This window comes from Zootoca vivipara, chromosome 17 (genome assembly GCF_963506605.1).
Source record: "Zootoca vivipara chromosome 17, rZooViv1.1, whole genome shotgun sequence".
In the NCBI taxonomy this organism is placed as follows: domain Eukaryota; kingdom Metazoa; phylum Chordata; class Lepidosauria; order Squamata; family Lacertidae; genus Zootoca; species Zootoca vivipara.
Window position 1 is genome coordinate 38,780,284 of NC_083292.1, and position 16,936 is coordinate 38,797,219.

The following is a 16,936-nucleotide window of genomic DNA, read 5'->3' on the forward strand; positions in this document are numbered from 1 at the left end:
AGCTGCCTCCTGGAGTCTGTGCTGGGCCAAGTTAGGAGGTTTCCGTGGCCGTAAAAGGCCGGCAGGGCCCTGCCATTGAGGCTGCCGTTTTGACGAGAGACAAGGGTCATCGCGCTGCCTGCTCCCCTTTCTCTCCAGGGACCACCAAGGCGCCGGGCAAATGCCAAGGTGCTACGTTCTTTAGCACTTAGAAGATCGTTTCAAGATCGCTGCTTTAAAAGTGAAAGGCTGCAGCAAGGCTTTTTATTTCCTTTCTTCAAATTGCACATTAAATAAATAGGGTTCCTTTTCCTTAAAACGCAGGAGCATGAGTTCGGTGCTCACTGCCTCCCTCGCTCCTGGATCGGAAGGTTCTTCATGAAACCTGTTTGCTTACAGTTCATTTGTCCTGACCGGGGCCATGCAAACACCGTGCATTTCAAAGCACTATACCACAACGATACAGTCATGGCTTCCCTCAAAGAATTCTGGGAGCTGTAGTTTTGTTAAGGGTGCTGAGAATCGCTAGAAGACCTCTATTTCCTCTCACAGAGCTACAATTCCCAGAGTTCCCTGGGAAGAGGGACTGACTGCTAAACCACTCTGGGAACAATCGCTCCTATAGTTTGGGGGGGGGGTGTCTCCTAACAACCCTCAGCACCCACAACGAACCACAGCTCCCAGGATTTGTCAGAGGAAGCTATGGCTGCTTAAAGTGATATTGCAGTATTTTAAATGCAGGGTATAAATCTCGCCCTAGTGGCAGGTGTTGTGAGAGGGAGTCTCCATTTCTTGGGGGGGGGGGGGTTGTGTGTCTGTGATCCTTTGCACACCTGATTTTCCTCCCTCTCTTGGGAGGAATGGAGAAGCCCACAGCTTGCCCCAGGGATTCAACAGCACATCCGGACATCTCTAGCTCAGTGGAGAACTCTTAGAAATGTAACCTAAACAGGTTTAACAACAACCCTGCAAAAAAGTGTGTTTAACCTGCCCCACCAAAATCATCGATTCTCAGTTGCTGATATCCCCGACATTTGCTTTCATAAGCTATCCCTGAAAATCTTAGGAATGTGGAAAGCTGACTTATGCAGATCATTGGGCCGCAAACGTCAGCACTGTCTGCACTGACCGGCAGCAGCTCTCTGGGCTTTCAGGTAGGTCTTTCCAGCCCTTGCTGGGGGTGCCTCAGGGGCTGGAGCCTGGGACCTTCTGCACGCAAGGCAGCTGCTCTGATGCTCTGCCATGGACCCCTCGCTTCTTCAAATTCTAAAGTCTGAGCAGCTGCTCAGGTGCTCCTGCAGAGGGTGTTGGGACTCCCATCATCCCCCGTCAGCACAGCCAACCGTCAGGGATGCTGAGAGCTGCAGCCCAGCAAAAACCCGTCCCCGTTGGCAACCTCTGTTCTGGGTAATGAGGCACTTCAGCTGCTGAAGCTGACAATCAGCCTCGCCCATTGTCCTTTTGAAGTAACGAAAGCCCCGCAAGGATCACAAGCAGGGAGTTTGTTGTTGATGCCATGCTCACGTCCCGCTTGCAGGCTTCACGTTGGGGCACCTGGCCACAGTGAGAACAGGGTGCTGGACGGGATGGGTCGCCTTTGGCCTGATCCTGCACAGCTGGGCTCTCTGTACGTTCTTATGGAACCTCCAGACCCAGAGACAGTCTACCTAGGTCCTTAGGTTCCTTGGGGCATTTGGCCACTGTGAGAGCAGGGTGCTGGGCCAGGTGGGCTCCCACCGGCCTGATCCTGCAGAGTTCTTCTTATGTTCCTACAGGTGTGCAGTTGCTGGTTCCCTTTCAACCCACCCTTGGACACACACACACACACCCCAAAACCAGGGAGATGCGAGCGACATCAAGGGCTGTTATCAGAGGCTAACTGGTTCCCCTACAGTTCCCACTTTTATTTTATAATAGCAGGGGGGGCAAGCTAGGTCCCCCCCTACAATGCTGGGCTTCAACTCCCAGAATCCTGTGTGGCCAACTGTCAGGGATAGCAATGGGAGCTTTTCCATCCGGTCCCTAAGGCATCAAGTGCAACAGACAGCAGAGCAGATAGATGGATGTCAACCTGAATACAGTTTTTGGGGTTGTTTTCTTTTTAAAAAAACGTGGTTCTAGTCCTCACAGGCATGAAAAAAACCCTGGAAACTGGACTGCGACCAGTTATATACATACAGACATATATATATATTTTAAAAATATAGAGAGCTATGGCAAATATAAATAAATGCACCTTTTGAAATTAAGCCTGCTTTAGCCGCACAGTGGCTTTGCAGTCCAAAGGGAACAGACCCGGAAGCCCCACACCTGCTAGGTTTGCGAGAGGAGGGTCAATGGGGTGGCTCTTTCCTTTCCTTTAAAATATTGGCCTAGTTGTTAAGAGTTATCGTATTTTCCCGTGTATAAGACTAGTTTTTTTCCTTTACAAATAATGTCAAAAAATTGGGGGCGTCTCATACACGGGGCCATCTCTCCCCATTTCTTAAATTTGAGTCCCCCAAAATAGGGGGCGTCTTATACATGGGGACGTCTTCTAGACGGAAAAATACGGTACATGTTATATTCTGGGTGGAACTAATGGCTGGGGGCACAAGGGGGAAGGGAGACAAACAAGGGCGGGAGTCTTTGGGGTCCTTCTGAAAGCTGAATATCTCAAAGGCCTGCATAGACCAAAGAGCAAGCCTGGAGGGGCAGCAAGGGGAGAAACGGCATCTGCAGCCTTCCACAGGTTGACTCCAAGTCCCACCAACCCCGGTCAGAATAGGATGGGGGACAAGGACAGGAGGGTGCAGCTTGTGGCCTAGGAGCATCCAGAAGGGCTGCAGACATCCCCCCATCCCTGAGCCAGAGGTATATCCGCAAATCTCACAAGGCACAGGCAGGCAGGCTTATGCCGGGGGCCAGGGAAGCTTCTGCAGCCCAGGGGCCGCATCCTCATCTTCTGGGGGCCGCCTGGCAGAGGTGTGCAGGGCCAGAGAAGATAGTGGGTGGAGCAACGGGCGTGGATTTCTACATTTTGTAATCTAATAAGGCTAGTTTGTACAGTCTCTCTCTCTCTCTCTCACACACACACACACAGGCCCCTCCAGCCAGATAAGTGAGAGGCACGACTGGAATTCAAGGGCACCTCTCCCAAGGCTAATATCCCTCCCCCTCGTCCCCCAGGAGGTACAGAGAGGGCAAATCAGAGACTTGGCACCCAGGGCAATACTTTTGACAAAAGCCGCTGCCCGTGTTTCTAAAAGGCGAGCCTGCCTTCGTCACACCCACGGTTGTCAAGGCCTCAGGAAACAGAACAGTGGCTGCCTCCTGTCAATTTGCACGCAGGGTCCTTCAGCAACTGGGGCCCTTTGGCAGGGGGGCGGGACGTCCTGTGGATCTGCTCCTGTTTTCTGCCTCCGGCCCCCCAAGAAACTGGGCTGCACACATCAGCATTCCCACTCCATGCTAGAGAGGGCTGGCACCATGACAGTAAGGCTGCCTCACCCTTGTAAAAAGGGTCAGGTTTGGTTTGGTGCTTTAGGTCACTTGCTGGCGGCTTATAAAAAGGGCTTCTGGGCGACAGTAACAAAAATATCTCTCTCTGAACGGCTAGGGAGATTATAAAAAAGGCATTTATTTTATGGCTGTGTGTGCTTAAAGCCCTGTTCTGAAAGGGGGGGGGGAACGAGGACAACCGACAGGAGAGGCAGGGGTTGTCTGTCCCGTCCCCCCTGGGAACTGTCTCCCACAAAAGGACTTTTGTCCAGAGTTTTTTTTGGAGGGAGGGGTGTGGCTTCCTTCTCTCTGCTCTACCCTTTCCCAGGCAAGTTTTAATCCTGTTGATTTTCCTATTTTAAGAAAGTAAGCGAAAGGGAGACCTGACGGGTTACGAGGTGCTGACCGTCTCCACTGCGACGTCGGTCGGGAGTTCCAGGTCCACCGTGGAGCTGACGGCTTCCTCCTCTGACACGGCGGCAGAGCTGACCACCTGGCCTTCGCCATCGTCCTCCACCACCTCTTCTGTCCCGTTGGCCTGCTGCCTGTCCATGGCTTCCAGCTTCTGCCGGTACCCCTCGGCCTCCAGCTCCTTCTTCATCAGCCGGCTGCGGTACTCCTGAGCACGGCGGTTGGCTTCCTGCAGCTGCTGCTGCAAAATCTCCCTCTCGCGGCTGTCCTACAGGGGGCGAAGCAGACCCATGGCTTTGTCAGGAGGGGCGGCTGAGGGCAGCTGCAGAGAGGGCTTCCTCCAAAGAGGGAGATGGATGTTGGAGCAGGGCCGAGCTAAAAATCCCAGTTTTACTGCTGGGGGGAAAGCAAGGTTCTAGACCTCATGAGCTGGAAGGAAAAAAGCGCAGAGGCCCTGTCCATCTTCCCTCTGCAAAGGGATGGAATATTCCGCACAAGTAAAATCTTTCTGGCAAAAAGGGAGAACTACGTCTAGTCAGTAGGACCTGGGCGAGGCCAGGGTTCAAATCCCACCACTCGCCCATGAAGCTCCTTTGGCTGGTCGCTGCCTCTCAGCCTAACCTACCTCACAGGGTTATTGTGGGAATTAAAGGTATGCCACGTTGAGTTTCTCAAGAGGAAAAATGCTGGGATATGATTGCAACAAAATAAAAACAGCCATACCTTGGGAGTCGAATGGAATCCATTCTGGAAGTCCATTCAACTTCCAAAACATTAAAAAAAAAAATCACAGCTTCCGGTTGGCTGCAGGAAGCTCCTGCAGCCAATCGGAAGCTGCAGAAGCCCCGTCGGACGTTCGTGCTTCCAAAAGAACATTCGCAAACAGGAACATTCACTTCCAGGTTTCAATCGTTCGGGAGCCAAAATGTCCGAGTTCCAGGGCGTTTGGGATCCACGGTACGACTGTAAAAGTAAGTAAAATCTCTCGCAATTCTAGGACATGGGCGCCCAAAAGGCATTGGGTGTTTACCTTGCTTTCTTCCAGGTCATCTGCAACTTCCTCCACCTTGATCTTCTTGGCAGGGGGCTCTTCCTCCTCCTCCTCCTCTGCTATGTGGTGATCGCTGTCACTTTGCTCCTCGATGATGGTTTCTTCTGCGACCTGACCAGCAGGCACTGTGAGGACTGCAAAGGGGGGAAGACACAGGATATTCTGGTGAGGGGAGGAAAGCATGCAGTGCTGCTCAGGGGTTGGAAAGTTCAGTTTTTAGAAAGAGAGCCATTCCCGCTTCAACTTATTGCAATTCACGTTCATCCCTTTACAGAACAGAGCTTGGTCGGTTCATCTTCAGTTCATAGTTCAGTTCAATTTCTTTAATACTGTGTTTAAATTGTTGTAACTCCCCTTGGTACCTTAGAGTGAAGTGTGGCATGCTAATAAAGATAATAACGATTATTATTATATTATTGTTTCTATTGTTTCATACAGGGCTGTCATACACCTGGATTTTGCCGGACGTTACTGGCAAAAGCGTAATTGACATCTGGCTTTGTCCCGGATCTTAGACAACTCAATCGAAAAATCGCAGGGTGTTTTTGGCATTTTTGTATTAAAAAAAACAAAACCCTCAACTACTTTGGGGTTTGTCTTTAAAAGGATCATCAACTTTGGGGTTTTCCAAACGGCAACCCTATTTTATACCCATGATCTTCAGCAAAGTTCCTTCAGATGGATGGCCCAACGCAGTTGGGACTGTGGAAGGGGAAGGTGGGGGAGAGATGAGGTCTGGCTTGCCAGACCAAAAAGATATATGATGGCCTTTGCCAACCTGGTGCCTTCCAGACGGGGATGCCCTCCAACGGTCAGGGATGGTGATCAGTCCAAAATCTTGCAATGCAGCAATCACAGCTAAGGAAGTCCTGACTGACAGCCACCCAACTTCTGCTTAAAAACCTCCAAGAAAGGAGAGTCCATTGCCGTCACAAAGTTCTTCCTAATGTTTGGTTGGAATCACCTTTTTTGTCATTTGAATTTGCTGTTTGGGATCCTCCCCTCCAGAGCAGCAGAAGAACAATCTTGCTTGTCTTTTCCAGGTATCTGAAGGTGGCTCTCATATCACCTCCCAGGTGTAGTCCAGACACACTGGAAGGGCCAGAGGTGTCCCCCCCCCACGCCCTGCTCTTCTGTTTGATGCTGGCTGAGCCCAAACAGGAGGGAGCAGCTCGTACCTCCTCCCCGGTGTCGTTCTCCCCCTTTACCTTGCTGCCCATTCTGCATCGTCACAATGAAGGGCTGGCCGAGGGCCCCACTGGGAAGGGCCGCCTGGAGGTTGCCCAGATGGACGCCGTCAGTCATGATCGTGATAATCCGCCGGCCCCCGCCACTGACCACGTGCTGGAGGGGGGAATTGGCAGAGCTGGAGTCCACTGTTTCCTCAGACGCTGCAAAAAAAAGAGAAAGAAGTCAAAGGCAAGAAGAGCTCAGCTGCTTCTGTTTCTTTTTTCTAAATGTAACCAGGGAGGAAAGAGCTTAAATCACAGCTTTGGGGGCCACCTGGACAAACACAGTGCTTAAGAACTGGTGTCAAAATGAACAAATGAGGTCTAGCAATCCACACACTGCTGCGGTTTTCACGTTTGTTCAAATGAGCTCGAGAAACTCAAATTTCGAAACGAGGTTTCTAGACCTCATGGCAGCACAGAAAACAAAAGGGTTTCCTGCTCCCTTTTTCATGTAGGGGCATGTCCGTTTTCTGAACACACAGACCTTGGTTGGTCTAACTCAGGACTCACGGGACCTGAGGCCTACTGGATGCTCACCCCTGACTGTTTGTCCTGGGGGGGGGGCAGTTTCCTTCTCCCTGCTTTTAAATGCACTGTGGGGTGATTGGAGGGGAAGTAACTTTAGCAGAGTAACATTTATTTATTTTTTATTTTTTTAAAGGCTTGTGAGGATCTGAACAGGGATGGGCAGTTTGTTGCTATCCAGATGTTGCTGCGTTTACAACCTCTGGCCTTGCTGGCTGCTGGGGGTTGGAGTCAGAAGTGGCCTCTCAGGGGTTAAGCAGTGGGTACCTGGCAGCCCAGCTAGCCTTGAGGCCTGCATTTTGTAAAATTGGAAATATTAACTCATGTTGTAATTGTGTTCATTTACTTTATGATGTAATTGTTTCTTTGTTTATTGATCTTGTTTATAGGATTCTGTAACTTTTCTGTATTGTTTTTCTGTTTATTTTTATTTTTATTACTAGCCTTGAGCACGCTACTGTAACTAACTAACTAGTTTGTTTTTACAATGCCCACGAGGTTACTAGGGGAAAATCCAGTGAGCTAGGCTTTAAGCCAATCCCCTCGTCTCTGCTTATGATCTGGACAGACAGGAGGGCTGCTGGAGGGAGCAGAGATGACCTGCTTCTTCCCATCAGAGTTGAGACAGCCTGCATAGGGACATTGCCCAAAGTCTTCCCACCCGTCCACCCATCCCTGGCGACTAATACCCAGATTCCTTTCGACCTACCGGGGGCTCTGTTTGAGTTGGAAAGTGGGCCAGAGGCTTCTGCGATGGCTGCCAGCGTGGCGAGGACTGAGGTTGTTGAGTTTGGAAACTGCACTGTGGAAATGTGGGAATCGCCTGCCCAGGAGGGTGGAAAAGGGAACAAAGGATGTTACAGAGACGTCCCAGAATGACGGCTTCACTATTCTGTGTTGACACAGCAAGAGGGGAGGAAGTGGGTGTGGCCGTTTCCAGAGTCCTACCTGAGGTTGTTTTGGTGCCTGCTGAGGAGACGATGCTGGCGAGACTCATCATGTCCCCTGAGGCCAAAATAAACGGCTGGCCCACGGTGACGGAGCCTGGGACCGGGTTCACTCTCTCGGGGTTGGTGTTGACCTGGTTTTGCATTGCCTCCTGAGGAAGAGAACGATGCCATGACTCAGGCAGATGTTCCTTCTCAAACGCTTGCCCCAAAACAGCCTTCCAGTTGCCATATCCAGCCGCCTCTTTCCAAGGCCATTGCTGGAGAATCCTTGGTCCAAAAACTGTCCTTCTTGCGGCACAACCCGACAGGAGCAAGACCCTCTCAGCATGTTACACTTCAGGCTCAGAGATCCGCACTGGGTGCCGATTTGTTACCCGGCCAAACTCAAAGGGGGAGTCACCTTGCTCCATATGTGCCTATTCAACCACTTTCACAAGAGCCACATTACATCCGTTTCACACTTGCAAGGAATCAATCTTTCAGCGTTGCAGCACTGCTCATTGATACAAATGCCTTCACCATACGACTCCCAGAACCGTTCAAAAACCAAGATGTGGCTTCCAATTGGCTGCAGGAGCCTCCTGCACTCAATCGGAAGCCACAGAAGCTGTGCCAGATGTTCGGCTTCCGAAAATCATTTGAAAACCGGAACACTCACTTCTGGTTTTCGATAGTTCGGGGCCAAAATGTACGAGTACCAAGGCATTCAGCAACCAAAGTACGACTGTACTCTTTGCAATATCTGCTTAAAACGTTTTTCATTTACATACACACACTCAGACACACAGTATTATTACATATATCTACTTATAAAACTTCTGGTTTTATTTCTATTTTGATGAATTGGACATCCATTAGTTTTGAACCTTTGGTTCTATCAGTATTTTTAATGTTTTATACCGTTTTATGCAAACTGATAAAAAAAATTGCCAAATACATGGATAAAACCACTGCCTTGGGTCAAAAGAAATCAAACTTTCAAGGCTTGTCGGCTTCAGCTGTGAGGTGGGAGAAAAACATCAGAAATCTAAAAGAGGCAGTGTCATTTTTAGGTGACGGTCCTTCGGTTCTAAAAAAGATACCAATGCCAGTATTGCTAACCACAAGCATAGCATTATCCTAGACCCAGATAACAGTGTTGGGCCAGGATCTCCTAAGGCAGGCCTAGGCAAACTCGGCCCGCCAGGTGTTTTGGGACTACAACTCCCATCATCCCTAGCTAACAGGACCAGTGGTCAGGGATGATGGAAACTTTAGTCCCAAAACATCTGGAGGGCCAAGTTCGCCTAGGCCTGCCCTAAGGCCTCTTCCTGCTCCCCTATTCACCCCTTTCCCCCATTGTCTGATGTGCTCCTTTTGTGGCGAGGGTGCCTGGATTGTGGGACACCCTCCAGGAAGGAACTCACTCAGCTCCTTTGCCAATGGAGGTTCAGGCAGCAAGTTAAAATAATAATACAATAATAATAATAATATTAGCACTGCTGTTTTGGAGGGCGTTTGGGATATTTAATTCCCTTTTAGGTCCTTGTTAAGATATGATTTATCAGGGCTGGTGTTTCGTTGGGAACAAAAAGGCAGTGTTTCTCTCCCACCTGCAGTATCAACAAGGTCTCTGGGTTGTTCTTGTCCAGCGCGATGTCAAAGGCAGACTTGTCAAACTTGCTGAAGGCGTGCACGTTGGCCCCGTACCTGACGAGCAGCTCAACAACGTCGCGGTGGTTATGCTCCGTTGCCCAGTGCAACGCCGTCATCTTCAGCATGTCCTTGGCGTTCACGTCGGCACCGTTCTGACGAGCAGAAGGAAGAGAAACAGCAGCTATGGGTCAAAGCCCATTTCAAGAGGAGCATGGGGAACGCTGCTCCCCGGCCGTGCAAAGAAATCAAGCCACCCCCACCGTCAAGGATGCTCCAAGGAAGTGCTTTTCAGCTCTCTATGCTAGTGCAAATGCTACTCTACCCACAACTTCTCTGTTGAGACAACAGGAATACAACCATGCTAGTCTGTCCCAATGTACAAACAAGACCAGGCATAGACAACCTTTGGCCCTCCAGATGTTTTCGCCTACAACTCCCATGATCCCTAGCTAACAGGACCAGTGGTCAGGGATGGTGGGAATTGTAGTTCAAAACATCTGGAGGGCAAAAGGTTGCCTATGCCTGAACAAGACACTATGACAAAAGCAAGATGTGGGTAAACGAATCAGTGAAGGTTCAGCAGATGAGAGGGAATGGAGGTTAATTTCTTATTACTGCTTCTAGGGATGAAAACAGATGGTGGGCTTCAGATTCTGCTGTTATTCCCAACCTGACGCCTGGTGGTTGAATTTGCAGAGTGACGGAAACCCTTAACCATTGCTCAGGTCTCCAAGAGGGATGAGCACAGGCTCAGGATATGCACTGAACTCCTTGTTGGGACTGAAATCTGAAGCCCTTCCCAGACCAAGCTGATTGAACCTGGAATCTTCTGCATACAGAGCAGATGCTACAGAGCCATGCCATTCAAGAGCCAGTATGGTAAAGAGGTTAGAGTGTCGGACCAGGAGCTTGGGGACCGGGGTTCAAATCCCCCACTCAGCCATGGCTCGCTGGGTGCGACCTTGGGCCAGTCGCTGCCTCTCAGTCTAGCCTGCCTCACAGGGAGAGGAAACTTTGAGCAACTTGGGATATAAGTGCAATAAATAAATAAATAAAGTTGAACGTTTTGAAGATTTTTGCTCTAAAAAATGATGACTGGCTGTCAACCCAACAAGATCCACATTTGGTGAACGCCACCTCAAAACAAATGCAAGAAGAGCCTGGCTGCTGGATCTTGGGCCAAAGGGATCCCGTTTAGTCCAGCATCCTGTTCTCACAGAGACCAATCCCAATGGGAAGCCCGCAAGCAGGGCCTGAGCACAGCAGGAACACTCCCCACTTGTGGTTCACTGCAGCTGGTATTCAGAGGCATGTTATTCTTTGAAGGAGAACTACCTTAAAATGATTCACAGGTGGCATGTAACTCAGAGTAGGCTTGCTAAGATGTATAAGACTGAATCAGCTAAGTGCTGGAGATGCAAAGAGGTGGAGGGAACGTTCCTTCTTATGTGGTGGACTTGTAAAAGGGTATTGGGAAATGACCCATAATGAATTGAAAAAAATGTTCAAAAGTATTTCCCCGAAAAACCTAGAGTCCTTTCTGTTGGGGATAATTCAGACTGAAATTCCCAGTTGTCAAAAAAGGTTATTTACTGTATGTATGTTACTACTGCGGCCCATGTTTCATTAGCCCAAAAATGGAAAACGAGCAAGGTCCTAACCAAAGAAGAATGGCAACTTAAGTTGACAGAATATGCACAACTTGCAGACTTAACATATAGAGTAAGAGAACAAGAAGAACATACGTTTAAAGAAGATTGGAAAACATTTATTGAATATATGGGGGGAAACTGTGTACACTTGAAAACGTTGGCAGCATTAAGATAAATTCAACAGTGTAAATAAGTTTTGATGGATGCAATAATGGAATACTGAATGATATAGTTTTTGTAAAATATGCAGGGATTTATGATATATAAAATGAACCATGGAAAGAGAAGACAGGAAGTCGTTGATATCTTAAGGATGTAAAAATGAATATTTTAAATTGTAAAACAGAAAATTTATTTTAAAAATTATATATACAGGTGAAAGTCGGAAAATTAGAATATCGTCAAAAAGTGCATTTATTTCAGCAATGCAACTTAAAAGGTGAAACCAATATATGAGATAGATGCATGACATGCAAAGCAAGATATGTCAAGCCTTTATTTGTTGTAATTATTTGTCGTTAGGCGGGTCAATTATAAATGGAATGTAATTAATGAAATGTAATAGCAATGTTTATTTTTGTTTTTGTATTATTGTAACTATTTGTTTTATTACTGTGGAATTTCCAAAAGCATTTGTAAAAATTAAAAGAAAAAATACTAAATTGCATTACTGAAATAAATGCACTTTTCAACGATATTCTAATTTTCCGAGTTTCACCTGTATATAAAAGAGGCATTCCACCTCCTGCAGGGGAGGCAGAATACAACCATTGTGACTAGAAGCTGTTTGTCCAACCCCCTTTTTAAAGCCACCCCCATTACGCCTCGCTCACTACAGAACCTCGCTTACCCTGATGAGGAGCTCCACGATGTGCGAGTGCCCGTCAGCGGCCGCCATGTGCAGCGGGGTCCTGTCCACCTTGGTCCGTGCGTCTCTGCTCACTCCCGCTCGGAGCAGGACTTCCGCCGTGGAATAGTGGCCATGCTGAGCTGCCAGGTGAAGAGGGGATGTTCCCAACTGCCGGACCAGTGAACAGGAAAACGTTACCACCTTCTTACCGCATAGTCCACCATCCCTGACTACGCTCCACGATGAACGGGCTCATCTACAGCTCTGCAGACGCGGCCCTTGTATTCAAGGCGGCATGCAATCTCCATGACTCAGAGGCATGCAGGGACTCTGTGCCTTGTGGACAGGGGAGTGGGGGACAAATGGCTTCAGCTGACCATGCAGTCTTCTATAACAAGTGCGTAGGGAACCTAAGTCGATGGCTTCCAGCTAGCCCCCGTCATGCCCCATCAGCACAGCCAATGGGAAGGTACGCTGATGGGAGTTGGGAGTCCAACACCGCCTGAGAGGCGGCAAATGTGGGTTCCTCTGAAACTGGTGCAGACAGAGCTGTATATAATAGTCATAATATACTGTTCAGCAGATGCGTTAGTATGAACATATAAAGCCAGTACAGTGCGCCAGACCCTACAATCAGCAGGTGAGGCCTTGTTGATGCTGCCGCCACTGGGGGCTGCCTAGTTGGCACTGACCCATCACAGGGCCTTTTTAGTAATGGCTCCCTGGTTGTGGAATGCTCTCCCTAGCAAAGTGCACCTGTCTCCATCATCATTAACTTCCAGGAGCATTCTGAAAACTCTCCTGTTTACCCAAGAATTTGGTGGCTGAAGGATCAGGTTCCTCAAACTCAGCCCTCCAGATGTTTTGAGACTACAATTCCTATCATCCCTGACCCACTGGTCCTGCTAGCTAGGGATCATGGGAGTTGTAGGCCAAAAACATCTGGAGGGCCGAGTTTGAGGAAGCCTGCTCAAGATCATTAGATGCACAAATGTTTTACATTGTAATTGCCTTTAGAATGTTCCTAACTGTACCTGCTTTTAGAGGCTTTTAAATGTAATTGTTTTTAGAACTGCTTTGGAATGTTTTGCTTTGTTGTCAAATTGTATACAGTGGTACCTTGGTTCTCGAACGGTTTAGTTGATTAACAATTCGTCTCCCGAACGCCGCAACCCCGGAAGTAAGTGTTCCGGTTTGCGAATGTTTTTCAGAAGCCGAATATCCAGCGCAGCTTCCGATTGAGTGCAGGAAGCTCCTGCAGCCAATCGGAAGCCACACCTTGGTTTTCGAACGGTTCCAGGAGTTGAACGGACTTCCAGAACAGATTAAGTTTGAGAACCAAGGTACCACTGTATCTGGTTGCTCCCGGGGCTACTTCGGCACAAAGGGCAGGATATAAATTCAATAAATTAAAAAACAGGCCATAGCTCTATAGTTCATAAGAAACAAGCAAGTAGGATTTGAGGAGGACATCCCACTCCTCTCCCATAGATTTCAGCAGCTGGTATTTAGAAACATTGCTAACTCCAGCTGTCCAGGCGGAGCAGAGCCATCCTGACTAGTAGCCATGAATTTGTTGCTGTGATCCCAGCAAAAGAACCCTTCCCCTTCCCCCAATTCTCCTCTCCTGTCCCCTGCAATATTGTTGCCCTCCATACACACCCAGTCCGTAGTGAAAGGCGCACCGTTTGCCATCAAGGTCCTGACTTCGTCATCTTGGCCTTTGCGAGCCGCTTCCAGCAGCCTCTTCCCCAGGTCCACCAGGGACATCTTGATACATGGGAACAGATGGTTTCAAAAATCTGGAGTTTGACATGGGGTGCGAGAGAGAGCAGAGGATACGGTAGGATTCAAGGAGAGGACATCAAACTCCCCGAGGCTATAATTTAGCATTTTAAAGGGCATGGCAATCATTAAATGCTCCAGCCCCTCCTATAACCACCTGCCAGGAAGACAGTGCAACAGATAAGACCTTAAGCATTGGTTCACAATACAGCAAGGCCAATTCTTTACAGCAAGGAGTGAGAAACCTGCATGCTTCCCAATGCCCTTGGACTCCATCTGAGCAAGTTTGCAGATGACACCAAATTGGGAGGGCTGAGTAATACCCCAGAGGACAGGATCACACTTCAAAATTACCTTAACAGATTAGACAACTGGGCCAAAGCAAACAAGATGAATTTTAACAAGGAGAAATGTAAAGTACTACACTTGGGCATAAAAAAAAATGAAAGGCACAAATACAGGATGGGAGACATCTGGCTTGAGAGCAGTACATGTGCAAAGGATCTAGGAGTCTTGGTAGACCACAAACTTGACATGAGTCAACAGTGTGATGCAGCAGCTAAAAAAGCCAATGCAATTCTGGGCTGCATCAATAGGAGTATAGCGTCTAGATCAAGGGAAGTAATAGTACCACTGTATTCTGCTCTGGTCAGGCATCACCTGGAATACTGTGTCCAGTTCTGGGCACCACAGTTCAAGAAGGATACTGACAAGCTGGAACGTGTCCAGAGGGCAACCAAAATGGTCAAAGGCCTGGAAACGATGCCTTATAAGGAACGGCTTAGGGAGCTGGGTATGTTTAGCCTGGAGAAGAGAAGGTTAAGGGGTGATATGATAGCCATGTTCAAATATATAAAAGGATGTCATACAGAAGAGGGGGAAAGGTTGTTTTCTGCTGCTCCAGAGAAGCGGACACAGAGCAATGGATTCAAGCTACAAAAAAGACGATTCCACCTAAACATTAGGAAGATCTTCCTGACAGTAAGAGGTGTTTGACAGTGGAATCTGCTGCCAAGGAGTGTGGTGGAGTCTCTTTCTTTGGAGGTCTTTAAGTGGAGCCTTGACAGCCATCTGTCGGGAATGCTTTGATGGTGTTGCCTTCCTGCTTGGCAGGGGGTTGGACTGGATGGCCCTTGTGGTCTCTTCCAACTCTATGATTCTATCTCCCATCATCCCTTCCCACTGGCCTAGCCAGCTGCCAGGAGGCGCTTCCTTGATCTTGCTGAAACAGGGCAAACAAACTCCCTACAAGTTTTACATGAAAGAGATACCTTCACAAACCATTCAGAGGTTTAATTGCAATCAAGCGAATGGAACAGAAATAATGAATGTGAACAGGGACACATGTATATGCATATTTAAAATAAAACACATAAAGGATGTTTCCACTTGATATTTACATCGTACACATACGCAGGTGTATGTACAAATATTAAAACTGCAGGGGGGGAGCGAACACTAATATTTCATTGAAATGCACATGGCATCCTCCCACAGAGGCAGGCATGTCTCCCCACCCCAAGAAACAATGAGAAAAGGTAAAAAGGGGGGAGGCAGGACCCGAAAGTGGGGTTACAGGGGGGAGAGAAGCGTGCTTGTTTGTTGTATTTCCACTCAAGTGTATTGGCAAGAGCCCACGGCCCTCTCCTGTCCTTTTTTAGCATCTTGTTTCTGTCCCCTCCCCATATATATATACACGTGTGTGTGTGTGTGTGTGTATTACATTTTAGATATTACATATATACATATACATACATACATATATATATATATGTGCACACATCCGTCATTATATGGCAAAGGGCTTCGAGGTGTCTCGTGGGAATGAAGCCAAATTAAATCCCTAAACCTAGATACCCATTTTTTTGGGGGGGGGGAGAAAACCACACCCATCACGCCATTTACAGATCTTCCTGCCCCAAAGAGTCTTCTGCAACCTTGAAAACTAGCAAACGTGTTAGGGGAAAAGCTTGCCTTAGTTTGAAGTGTTTTTTAAAAAATAACAACAAACATTTGTGGCATCTTTTCTGTGGGGCAGGATCTGCTTTGCTTGGTGCGGTTGTTTCAAGTTTCTATTAATTTACTGCCATTGCTCCCAGTATTTATCTGTTTGTTTATATACCGCTTCATTTAAAAAGAAGAAGGCTCAAAGCATTTGTGGGTTTGTTGATTCCTGCATTAAATCCAGCGTTATTTCTAAGGCCGCCCTTTCCTCCGAGGAGCTCGAGGCGGCGGACGTGGCGCTTTCCCCTCTTTCTTTCTTTCTTTCTTTCTTTCTCCCCGCCATCTCGCCTTCACAACAGCCCTGCGAGGTCGTCTCTCTGTCTCTCTCCCTCTGGCCTCCGCCGCCTCATCACCTCACGCCAACTGCCCCCCCCATAAACCGGCTCCCCCCCCCCAACAACGCCCCCTCCCCCCTCTTTCCCCCTTGAACTCACCCCCCTCACGAGGCGTCTGGGGTTCGGCTCTTCTCCTCTCCTAACTTCCTACCGGCATCTTTCCTTTTTTTAAAAAAAGAAAAAGCCCTTAGCCTTTTAAAAAAATATAGGCTGTTATTATCATCATGGAAAATATATATTTTTAAAAATTGGTTTTGTTTTTCAAGCCCCTCCCATCTCCTCCCCCCTCGGCGCCGAAAGGGAGGCAAAATGGCGGAACCGGAAGTGAGCCTCGGTTGGGTTTAAAAACGAAGCCACCCAGGTGAGGGAGGAAGCCTGAGAGCGTCGCACAATGGATATATCCGGTACGTACGGGAAAAGCCAACCTCTTCCTCCGACATGCGTTCTTCCACTCTCTCTTAGAGCGGGTTGCCGCTTTATCCGTCGCCATCTCCATGGTACAATGGTAAGCGGCCATGGTTGCCCCGAGGACTTTCTCGGACGCTCTATCACTTGCCACCACTATGGGGAGCGGCCATGTTAGCTCCTCAGGGTTTCCTTTCTATCCCTCTCATTTCTATGGTAAGACTGAAGACCGCTCTGGAGGCTCAGAGTCTATGGGCGCTGAGCGATGGAGCCGCTCTAGCCATGGGCTTCTCTATGGCGATAAGTTGCAAGCTCAATATTGGTGCCTTTTCCCATTGCTTTTTAAAGCTAAAATCTGCTCAAAAACGTCAACCCAAACGTCTTCAGCTTATTTTTCTGCTTCAGAGGGGAGACGTTATTCGTGACTTACTGCTTCATTCTTTAGCCCGGGTTTGCCTTAGTGTGAATCTAAATTAGTTGATATTTTTCAAAAAGTCATTTTAAATTTATTTTTATTTTGTTGTTCTGGGGTCCCAGGCCGTGCTTCGCGAACTCCACACTGGTGGCCCGAGGGAAGATGCCGCATTAAAAGTTTACATTGGCTTCTAATTGTATTTTAACCACTCCCTTTATTTCTTACAT

General features: G+C 48.1%; 1 protein-coding gene across 3 annotated transcripts; it reads right to left on the reverse strand.

The window, feature by feature from the left end:
• Nucleotides 1-604: 604 nt before the first annotated feature.
• Nucleotides 605-16,252, reverse strand: GABPB2 (GA binding protein transcription factor subunit beta 2). Of its 3 annotated transcripts, XM_035098634.2 has the most exons (9): nt 15,989-16,252; nt 13,428-13,567; nt 11,766-11,933; nt 9,221-9,415; nt 7,627-7,777; nt 7,388-7,501; nt 6,130-6,312; nt 4,901-5,055; nt 605-4,138 (listed from the first exon to the last, which is right to left on the reverse strand). In XM_035098634.2, exons 2-9 carry the CDS (start codon nt 13,533-13,535, stop codon nt 3,851-3,853), a joined length of 1,362 nt encoding a protein of 453 aa, XP_034954525.2. In that variant the 5' UTR covers nt 13,536-13,567; nt 15,989-16,252; the 3' UTR covers nt 605-3,850. The 3 variants fall into 3 exon arrangements, with proteins under 3 accessions (XP_034954525.2, XP_034954528.2, XP_060125287.1); XM_035098637.2 differs by lacking the exon at nt 15,989-16,252 and having other exon boundaries at nt 13,451-13,944; XM_060269304.1 differs by lacking the exons at nt 7,388-7,501; nt 15,989-16,252 and having other exon boundaries at nt 13,428-13,947.
• Between the last annotated feature and the right edge of the window lie 684 nt (nt 16,253-16,936).

Bases quoted from the DNA above. Each gene is read 5' to 3' on its own strand.
- GABPB2 (XM_035098634.2), bottom strand. From the start codon at position 13,535: ATGTCCCTGGTGGACCTGGGGAAGAGGCTGCTGGAAGCGGCTCGCAAA. The intron at 7,778-9,220 runs GTGGGAGAGAAA...TCTCTTCCTCAG, and splicing joins AGACCTTGTTGATACTGCAG to GAGGCAATGCAAAACCAGGT. The intron at 7,502-7,626 runs GTAGGACTCTGG...CCTCCTGGGCAG, and splicing joins AGGCACCAAAACAACCTCAG to GCGATTCCCACATTTCCACA.